At 41.0% G+C, this 11,340-nt stretch overlaps 1 protein-coding gene across 2 annotated transcripts; it reads right to left on the minus strand.

The window, feature by feature from the left end:
- Positions 1 to 207: 207 nt before the first annotated feature.
- Positions 208 to 6,238, minus strand: LOC117711098 (olfactory receptor 2Y1B-like). 2 transcript variants are annotated; one of them, XM_076936934.1, is made up of 2 exons: positions 6,067 to 6,238; positions 208 to 2,737 (listed from the first exon to the last, which is right to left on the minus strand). In XM_076936934.1, the coding sequence occupies exon 2, from the start codon at positions 1,667 to 1,669 to the stop codon at positions 740 to 742; it is 930 nt and encodes a 309-aa protein (XP_076793049.1). In that variant the 5' UTR covers positions 1,670 to 2,737; positions 6,067 to 6,238; the 3' UTR covers positions 208 to 739. The 2 variants fall into 2 exon arrangements, with proteins under 2 accessions (XP_076793049.1, XP_076793048.1); XM_076936933.1 differs by having other exon boundaries at positions 5,963 to 6,238.
- Positions 6,239 to 11,340: the final 5,102 nt, after the last annotated feature.

Consider the following 11,340-nt stretch of genomic DNA (forward strand, 5'->3'; position numbering starts at 1 on the left):
TGTGAAGCCTGCCCCATCTCCACATCTCTTCACTATCTCATCTCTGCCCTTATTCCCTCATTCTTCACTCCCGAGTTACTCTACCTTTTCTTTTTTATTATACAACTTTCTCAATGTTTATTGTTTTTTTCTCATCATTTCTATTTTCTTCTCTGTCAGTGGAAGTATCTTCACCATGGTAACAAACAAATCTGTGGCCCATCTGAGTAGATTTTGATGCTTTTATTTGGTGCTGTTTTTACAGATTTTGGACTTTCTTTAAGCTAAATGAAATTGTATTTAAAAGTCATGTTTGATGAGCTACTTCAGACCACAGTCCCCCTTTATTTCTGTAGTAACAGGAACTAAAAGACTCGAAAGGCAGAGGTGACCTGAGAACCTAAACCCTGATGTATGAGAGGACGCTGGGATAATTAGGAAACATTTCATTGAGCAGTGTTCTATGCTTATGGGCAAAGTGGCATCTGCACGACATATATTTGGGAATCACTGGCTTTGGAAAAGGGGTGTTGCATTCTTGTGCTATGTTTGAGATAAGTCAACTTTTACTCCTTTCTTGTAAGAACTGTAGGCATTAACAGAGAAAGAAATTAAAGAGATAATGACTTCTAGCTCTCAAAGAGGAAAGCAACAAACCTGTGAGACTTGCTGCAGGCTATTTCTTGGTTGGTAGAACAGGGTAGACTTAAGGATATGAGATATATCATAGAAAGTTGTAGTGGTCCTGTTTTTTCTCCTTCTAGTCTGTTCCTCTTCCTAGAACCTTCCTCAGAGCCCCCTTCACATCCTTGTTCCTCAGGGTATAGATCAGAGGGTTGAGCATGGGGGTGATGATAGTATAAAAAAGGGCAATGAACTTGCCATCCCTTTCAGAATAACTGCTCTTGGGCTGCAAGTATGTGTAAATGGCTGAGCCATAAAACAGAGAAACTACCAGGAGGTGGGACCCACATGTGCCAAAAGCTTTTCTGCGTCCAGCCATTGACTTGACCTTTAGTACTGCTCTGGCAATGTGTCCATAGGAGCCAAGAATTAATGTTGCAGGGAAGACCAAGATTATGGCTCTGGCCACAAACATCTTGGCCTCCGTTTCTCCTGTGTCCTTACAGGACAACTTGAGGAACACAGGCATCTCACAGAAGAAGTGATTCAGTCGGTGGCCGCAGAGTGGGATGGTCATCATGAGGCCTGTTTGAATCAGAGAGTTCAGGAAGCCTCCTACCCAGGAAGCAATAGCCAATGCCTGGCAGAGAACAGGGTGCATGATGGTCGTGTAGTGCAGTGGCCGACACACAGCAGCATAGCGATCAAAAGCCATCACCACCAAGAGCACACACTCAGTGGATCCTAGAGCAAGAGATATGAACAGCTGGGCCACACACCCTCCATAGCTTATGGTCCTGTCAAGTCCATGGCAATTGATCAGGAGCTGGGGTACGGTGCTAGTTGTGTAGCAGATGTCCAGGAAGGAGAGGTGGGAGAGGAAGAAGTACATGGGGGTGTGCAATCGAAGGTCAACTCGAGAGAGAACAATGATGGTGGTGTTGCCAAAGACAGTTAGGGAGTAGAAAATTGAAATAAAAACAAAAAGGATGATTTCCAGCTGAGGCCAATCTGAAAAGCCCACCAGAATGAATCTCTTCTCTAAAGTGGCATTGAACTTGTCCATAGCCTTTTATGTGCACAAACGGCAGAGATTAACTTAGTGCCCACAATGAAGATCATGAATCTAAACAACATTCCCTGAACCAGGCACTTTGATTTCCATGTTGCTGCTCAGTTACATCTGTTGAATAACAGTCTTTCTTATTATTATACAAATAAGTGGATTAGAATGATAGAGCATTTGTTTGAACTTTATCTCTCCTGCCTGTGTGTTCCAGAACTCTAGCCATGTTTTTTTAATTCCTTGAATCTGATACTTCGTTTATGAAAGTAGAGTTTGTATCTTGCCTTGCTAACAGAACAGATGTTTGTATCCAAATGTACTAACTAGGAAATTGCATTTTAAAGATCAAATGCAGGGCTGGTGTTTGCGTCAGTAGGTTTTGCATCTAAGCACTTCAAAAGACAAGCCATATAAATGATAAATGGATGTGCAAAAATACACATAGAATTATCTTCTCTTTTGCTCTCTACGAAGCACAGTGTTTCTGTCTATTAAGACCCAGGACTAAGCATGCAGAGAACACATGTTCTTTCCTTTCTGTACATCTTTGGCTTTCTAATCAGTGTATGTGGTTTGTGCAACAATCTGCAAGACCTTGTTCACACCACTGCCCCCTGACTTAAAAAAACTGAGAAGAGTGGATCTCTGTAATTTAAGGGGAAATTACTTATAAAAAATTTGTTTCTCTTTATGAGTCATCATGCTTGCGATGCATGACATCTTATTTTTCTTTTTAAAAAAGATTTATTTATTTCATGTATCAGTACACTGTTTTCCGACACACCAGAAGAGGTCATCAGATCCCAATACTGATTTTTGTGAGATACCATGTGGTTGCTGGGAACTGAACTCAGGAACTCTGGAAGAGTTTTCAGTGCTCTTAAGTGCAGAGCCATCTCTCCAGCTCATATGGCATCTTTTCAATCAACTTATCAACCCACCTTTGGACTTCCCAGGAGGAGTTGTTCTCATCTCTCCAACCCAAAGTTCTTTGCATCAGTGTTCTCCAGAATTTGTTGCATTCAATGAAAATAGTTCACATCTCTTTATTCTTCAAAAGCTCAGTTTCTGGGTACCACACAACACAGTGAATTAACAGGGACATTTCATCCCTTATGGCATGCTATTCTTAATAATATTGACAAGTGCTATGTTACTGTTACTTTCATCCAGGGTATGTAGAAGATGTAAATAACTTTGTTTTGTGTGAAACAGCTGATTTTTCTCTTCAGTATATTCTCATGAAATATAATCAACAATGAACACAGATTGATGAATTATAGCAATGGGATATGCATAAAAATTTTTGCCATTAAGGGTTAATAGTTCTTGTGGTAAAAATATGAAAAGTATATGAACAAGTTCCTCACAAAGAAAGAAATTAGTGATTGACAGAAGTCTCACTTCTGCTTAATATGTGATCTTGTGCCAAGTTCATACATCACCTTTTCATTAAAGTTGTATTAGAATGTCAGTAATGAGACTATGCTGGATCAGTGCTGCAAGTGATGTATTTGAGTACTGAAATACTCCTCTTTTGGAAAACATGTAAACTATATGGATAAAGTGTTAGTATATATGCTTTAATCAGCACAAGCAAGATAGATTTGATGGGGATTAAGTACTCTGAGGCATTTTTAAATTTTGAGAGATGTGTTGTATGTACTTTTAACACTTGTGTATTCTACCAGTATTCTCTAAAGACCATCCAACTGGATCTGCTGACCTTACTCAGCATTGTGTCCTCAGCTTACAGTGCAGCATTGGAGGGGTAAAATCTCTCAATGATCACTGCTGGGTGAATTAATGAATTCCATGCCCTGCTATTGTGAGTGAAACACCCAAGTATCTCAGGTATATTTATTTTCTGTGTAATAATGAAGAATTAACACTGCTCTATTCTCATTTAGTGATAAGCTAGATGCTAGCCACTCATGCTGTACATGCTAATCTCTAGTATATTTATACTATCATGTAGACATTCATAACATACTGCAATTCAACAAACATCAAAAGAATTATTATTTGAAAATTCCTGAATTCTAGATCCCCAAAGGTTTTAATACAATATAACCAAGAGGTACAAACTTTAAGCCACTTCCACAGTCTAGGAAACAACACTGAATAGGCAAAATTGAACTGAGCTTCAAAATGTCAGCTGGACAGAGATGGAACTGAGGGGACCATCTGACAATCATTTATGTTATAAGTAGAAACCAGAAAGTGACCCTGGAATAGTGTCCAAAGAGTCAGCATGAATAAGTCATGCCCACTTGACTAATGGATTTTAACAAATGCAAGCTAAGATTTGATAAAATGGTGGCCCAGAACCTAAAAAACCCTTAGTTTGCGAGGAAACCCAAAGGTAATTTCTTCTTCATATGCAGGTTCTCAAATCAAACTTGAATAAAGCCCTGAGCTAGCTTCTTCATGGAGATTTCTCTCTTTGACTCATTGATATATCATGTCAACTATTTTCTGGATACTATCTTTAGTCTTCCATTTTCTTATGAATATACCTATGAAAAAATGCAAGTTTTAATAGTCTCCCTGACAAAATTAGATTAGGAAGCTGGCATTATTCAGACTTAAGATTTTAATATCTAGAGTAATGACCAATGCAGAAGAATGCTTGATATTCCCCTAAACCTACAGGGATAGACTTTGTTCCAGATTAGAATAGGTCCTTAGATATGAAGCACTGCCATTGTGTCTGTCCTATGTAGACAGTTGGGTGTAGAGATTGCCCTGTTTATTTGGAGTCTGGTCTTATGTTTGGAATCTAGTGTGCAGTGAGAGTCTCAATACCATGCTGACTGTATCTGGCTGGTCTTGTCAGATAGAATGTGGAGCATTAAGAAATTCCTTGTTGAAAGTTTGCTTTAAAACTCTGATAACAGAGCCAAGGACAATAAGGTTGACAAAGCACATAAATATCCTAGATGTGCAGCAGGGATTTAAATAGAGTTTCTAGATTAGAAGACAAGTGTGTAAATTCGTTACAAGCAGCACACAGAAAACACACCCAGTTTCCTTCATTCTTAAAAGGTCCAAACTTAACCAACTGGTGACATTTCCAAGAAGGCAGGTTGTGACTTAATGTGAGCAGTACTGAAAAAGGAATGCAATGATCTAAAAATACATGCTGTGAAAGAATGGGACTCTCCTGTACCTGGACAGGTGCCTGCTCACTTAGAGCTGAAGATTTGATCAGAAAACTGCAAAAGGGTCCTGCACTCATTGGCTGATACACTGGGATGTTGGAGACTGCTTCCCAGCCCTGGTCTTTGTTTTGCATGTCTTTTAAAAGTTTATTTCTTGTGCCAAATCTCTTTGTGCCACACAAAGATATCTTGACATTTATGTACTTGATTTTTGGCTACAGAAAGGTCATTGGTTATCTGTGTCCAGATTTCTGTGTTTGTGTACATGACTGTGTGCATGGGCCAGTGTATCTGTACATAATCTTCACAATTACTTTACTGGTCAGGATTCATGTTTGAAGTTCTTTTGCAACCAACAGCATGTGTTATTACATGTTTCATGCCAGTCCACTCATTTAATATTGTCAGACTTCAGTGGAACCCTATTCAAACTGCAATATTGAATTTTTTTTGTCTGAGGAAGGGGTGGATGGGAGGTACTCAGAAATTCTTTTCTGATTACCTTCAGTGTACATTGTATTTTACAATCAAATCCAAGTCCACTTTTTTCCTATTATGCCACACATGAATCTCTGTCCTCAGTATCTGGGCTATGAACTTGCTATCAAACCTTTTCAGGTACCAGATCAGCCTCCTGCCCCACATGCTAAGCTACAGGAGCAGTATCTTTCTGATCTGGATATTGTCCCTCCTCACTAGAACCACAGCATCCCATGCTATCTCACAGTTTATTTCAGGCTGATTTTCAATACTGAGAATCATTCAAAACATGATGACATTGTCAATATACTGCCACAAAATCATGGTTTGAATCCTGCTACCTTTTTTGACATGAAAAACTAAATTAACAAGTTGCTTATTTTGTGTCTCTATCTAGGCATGGGTTCCGTTTCCTTGTCTATCTTTCAGAAAGTCTTCCAATATTTGAAATTTTAAAATTTAATATGTTGTACATATTCAGGTAGGAGGATAAATGCCAATGAAGACTATCAATAATAAAACTCATCAATTTCACATGTATGAAACCAGCAAGGTAGAGAGTAGCACCCAGTGCCAATTGGCCAGTGCAATATTGCATTTCAGAATTCTAGACTGTGGCTCCTTAGAGTCTCATTCAGTCCTTACTCACCTAGAGCTCCAGGAGAGAGAACCATTTCATTTACTGCCCTTGATTCGGTTGGTTTGTGAGACACATCTGTAGTCTGTATCTAGAGAGGTTCAAGACAGACTTACTTCTTTGATGTACTGATACCCCTTTTATGGGATAGAGGTCTTGAGACAGGGCTCCCATCATGGAAAAGTCATGATTAACCTAGAAGGCAGAGGTATGCCCCCGTGCAGCCAATGTTTATCCTAGCAAAGGGAGACCAGGTAGAACCTGGTGCTTTATCAGAGAACCTCTGGACTGTAAGGCTATCTACACATATTCTGACCCTCAGAGCATGAACATCTCAGTTCTGTCCTGGGGGTATTGTCTATTCCTCATGACAAAAAAGCCTATTCATCAAGAATGGCCTTGGAGACCTTTGTCCCCCACTGTGGCAATTATTTGCAGTTGGCAGGCTCTCAAAGACCTGCCCCACCGCCCTCAGGTCTGTCTATTCTCTATGCTGCATCCAAACTAAACATCTCTATTCAACATGCTCTCAACATACCGTCCTCACTCTTGAGCTTGCATATTGAGATACTCACATTTCCTCTGCTTTGGCCCAAGTCTTATCAACAGTCAGATGAAGTTCCACATCTCATTTGGAATTTCTCCACACATCTCCTTCAATGAATTCCCCAGACACCACTTTTTATCCTTTCCTATGTGTGACTATGAGCCAACTAAACATTTATTTTCTTGATAAAATGCTTAAAATGAAATACAAAATAGTGTATGTCACCACCAATATTTAATGTATTATTGTTCCTTTTTTTATCCTGTTTTACCCACAATAAATTTTAAAATCAACATTTTCTGTAGTAGCGCAGATTCAGGCAGAAAAGAGCCAGGGTGCCGAGAAACTGCTCTCAACAACCTCTAAGCCTTGTCTGCTTTTGTTTCTTGAAACTTTGCCATCTCTGCAAAGAGGGAAACCATAAACGAGAGAAAGTCTTTCCCTCTAATGGAAGGAAAGATGGGCCTCCAGCTCTAGTAATGACTCTGTGCTTGAAGACTAAGGTTGGTCAAGGTTTTCCAGTGAAGCACCTTTAAGGATACCCATGTAATCCCTCAGGTGACTCTGCACCACAAGTACAAATGTGAATTTTTGTTTAGATAAAAAGGCTTTCTTCTCTGCCTTGACTTGGATTGTACAGTAACTTTTAGGAAAAAAATCACTAAATAGTGCAGTATAGAAAAAATTAGTTTTCTCTAGTGGCATCTCACTGGGTAAACAAATCATGTCTTAGGCATTCTCCATCCCCAGCAGTAGATGGCCAAACACGGTGAACCCAGTGGCATTTTGGAGGATGTTTCTCTCATAATGCTTTGTTTCAGCTTTTCTTTTTTTAAAACCTTACCAGGCTCTTGCTTTTCAATTTTGTGTAGGATTTCTGTATGGTCAATCGTGTGTGTGTGTGTGTGTGTGTGTGTGTGTGTGTGTCTTGTTCTATCTGATTCATTTGTTTATTTAATTTTCTAATGAGAGAGAGAAATAAAGAGTGTGGATTTGGGTGGTTGAAGAGGTGGGGAGGATCTTGGAGGAGTTTCTGGGAGGGGAAACCGTGGTCAGAATATCCTATGAAAAAAATCTGTTTTCAATAGAAACAAAAGTTTTTGCAGTAGATGACAGCAAATACAGAGAACCACAGCTATTCAACGTGCAGAGACTAAGAGACTATGGAGTGCTCAGCTCTAAATGGGACATTTATATTAGGCCATCTCTCCACAAAGCTCAGTTATCATTGCAAGAGAAGGTTCAGGAAGATTGAAGGAACCACAGGCAGTGGACACCCGCAGTGAAATAGTATTTTCCAGGCATGACAGAGCTATTGCACACATGTTGTCATAGTGGCCAGACCACACGTTCAACCTAAAGAAGATCACATTGGCCAAAGTGCCAGCATGGAAGGGGGAGGGTTCATGAAGCCTCACCCCTAGCCAAGGAACCATTGACAATTGATAATTGCTGGTGGAGCCAGTGTCAGATTCCCTCAAGAATATGTTCCTGGAAAGTCTGCACATGGTCTCACAGATGGTGCCGCACATATGCCCTAGAGGCAAATAAGTGGACACAATGGGTTTAAAAGCAAAGCACATAAAATTGGAAGGGGAAGGTGTAGTATAGCCTGTGTCTTTTTATTGGGGAATTGAGTCCATTGATGTTGAGAGATATTAATGACCAATGATTGTTAATTCCCATTATGTTGATGTTGGTGGCAGTTGTGTGTGTATGCATGCATACGTGCAGGTGTATGTATGTCTAATACTCTTTTTTGGTTTTGCTGATGTGAAATTATTTATTTCCTGTGTGTTTTCTTGGGTGTATTTAGTCTCCTTGGGTTGGAGTTTTCCTTCTAGTAGCCTCTGTAGGGCTGGATTTATGGATAGATATTGTTTAAATTTGGATATGTCATGAAATATCTTGTTTTCTCCATCTATGGTGATTGAAAGTTTTGCTGGGTATATATAGACTCTGGGCTGACATCTGTGGTCTCTTAGATACTGCCTAGGTCCTTCTGGCTTTTAGAGTCTCTGTTGAGAAGTAGGGTGTAATTCCAATAGGTCTGCCTTTGCATTTTAATATTCTTTCTTTGTTCTGAATATTTAGTATTTTGATTATCATGTGGTGGGAGGATTGCCTTTTCTGGTCCAATATATTTGGTGTTTTTATGCCCAGTTTTCAGGAACCCCAGGAGACCATCAGAGATTACAACACAAGAGTCTTTATTATTCAAGTCCAGACTCCAATGTTTCAAGTAATGCTTCAAGTAAATGCTTCAAATAATACTTTATTATTCGAGTCCAGATTCCTTCCCTGCTCAGCAGGTTAGGAATGTGACACTTGGGTCTAGCGTTTTGGGGGTATACATGGGAGATACATAAACTGGGGCTTTTGAGCCTTGGGATTATACGATTGGGTAGCAGGTAAAGGAATGCTATCCTTCAAAACTGATTAAGTTTGTTTGGGCAGCAAGGTGGGACCAACACCTGGAAAAGGACCTTTTTGACCTTGAAAGAAATAACTCATTTCATTATCAGAGGCTAATGCAGTTTTACAAGCTGGCTATAGTTGTCTGGGGACACTTGGTTGTCTCTTTCCCATAGCTCAAGAATGGGACCCTTATCACTCTTGAGGCATTAATTTTCTTCCTCCTTCAAAGGCAGGAGACATCTGCACTGAGTGGGGAGTGCTGGCTGTTTAATTCTTCACCGGGGACCAGCACGGAAGGGAGTGAGAGACTTGGCACCAAGGGCTGATCCAGAGGTGAGCAGGCTGCCTTTTGCCTCTTTAGTCTCCCTTCTGCTAGTAACTTTAGAGGCCAATCTTGGGCTTTCTGAGATCTGGGTTGTCTGTGCTAATTTGCTGATACTGTGACCTCCTTACCATCAGTTACCATCAATAGTTCCCAGTCTCTCTTTCATGTACTGAAAAAGCTTATTGATAATGCATGGTAGTAAGGAGTAGGTATTCGATTACCATGGAGGAGTAAAAGAATAACCAAAGGTCCCATGAAGGTGGAGATGACAGTTGTTAACCAGGGGGAAGGAATCAAACAGTGAGTGGTACCAACGTTTGGAATTTTCTCTTTCCCTCTGGCATCTATCTATACTTCCCTTAACCTTGGCTAATAATTACCTAATAACTCCACAATGGTTGACATAGAAACACTCCTCATGCAGAGCAGCACACAGCCTTCCTTGCTATAGAAACACTAAGTCTAATCCTCTCCTATTTTGCAGCACTACCTCAGCTAGAGAGTCCATGTTACGCTCCAAGTGGGAAATGGACTTTTCTAGACGTTGGATATCTTCCTCTATGTCTGCCTTTAAGCTATTATAATTCTTTTCCTGCAATATCCATGCAGCTATCCCAGTGCCAGCTCCAGCTAGCCCTGCCTCTAAGATTACAGCTAAGGTTAAAGAGATGGGTTCCCTTTTCTGCCTCATGAGGTCTCCTTCAATTTGCCCTACCAGAGTTCTCAACACTGTCTCTTCTGAACAATAGTTTATACAGAGTACTAACTGGACTGGAATACAGAACTCTTTAGGAGTAGAGTAATTAAGGACCTCTCCATGCACACATGGGGTCAGTCCTGTTGAACAAGTCCACCATTCTTGTTCTGGGGGAATATTCCATTTGAAATGAACCGTGGGAATGGTTTGATTGTAGAAGTGTTGGTGTGACAGGGGACCTTCCTCAGACAGGTACCTTGTCCTGATAAGCTCTGCAGGGTTAAAGCTGGACCTTCCTGCAATCATCTACACACAGAATCCCCTTTCAGACACATTATATTCAGCTATTAACCCAATGCCTTCATAAAAGAGAGGTCTAGCATTATAACATAACCAACAAGAGGTGGTAAGTTCTGTCTGAGAGACATTCAGAATTTGAAAGGTCTTTAACATCATTGACCAAAGGGAGTTCACTGGTTCTGTGTGTTTCAGGAAAAGTTCTGAAATTGAGGGTCCTTGTGATTGAGTGACTGGGCTTAAGGTGGTCAATAGCCTGGGGGGATGGTGTTGATACAGGCTTAGGGTTTGTCAAAACCTGATGTGGTCCTACAGCTGCTGGCAATTGTTTACAATTGGCTTTATTAAGAGTCTAACTGTAAGAAGCCATCCAGGACTGCTACCCCAATAATGTGAAGCTGAAGGCCTCATGATTTCCAGTCTTCCCATGCTTTAGCTTGCTTTCCTGTAGCAGGGAACCTGAGTAAAACTTTGGAGTCATCGCCCTGCTGGGCAACCGAGGTAAGGTCTTTCCTTGGCACCTTCTACGCCCAGTTCCCTTCGGGCCTGGTTTGGGCCTTGTGGACAAAGATGAGCTTGGCTTCGGTTTCTGTGGCCTTGTGGGAGAGTCCAAGCCTGGCTTGAGTTTGAGACCTGTCTTGGTCACTTCTGTACCGGGGTGACTCAACAAGACCTCTTTGGCCCTGCCTCAGCCGTTGCTAATTTGCAATTGGCCTTGTCAGTCACCCCATACCCTCCACCACCCTTCCCCGCCCCCTATGTCATCTCACTCACTCCACTAAAACCCCTCCTCCCTATGCTCCAAGTTTATATAAACAAGACGTTGTTACATTAAAGTTGAGTTCCTGCTTCAACAATACCCCTGGCTGGGTGTGTTTCTTTGGACCACCGACATTCACCATCCGGCTCAGCTCCAGAGATACCCAGCAGGACCGGGACCTCTCTCTCCTCTCGCCTGGACCTGCTGGCTTTAAGGAGCTGACACCGTAACTGATGTTTCACATCCCCAAGCAGCATAGTAGAATTGTTCAGAATCCCCACATGTGGCAGTTCTTCTCCCTCTGGGACATATATAAAAAAGTCTCCCATCTACACTTGGGATATGA

Source organism: Arvicanthis niloticus, chromosome 6 (genome assembly GCF_011762505.2).
Source record: "Arvicanthis niloticus isolate mArvNil1 chromosome 6, mArvNil1.pat.X, whole genome shotgun sequence".
Taxonomy (NCBI): Eukaryota; Metazoa; Chordata; class Mammalia; order Rodentia; family Muridae; genus Arvicanthis; species Arvicanthis niloticus.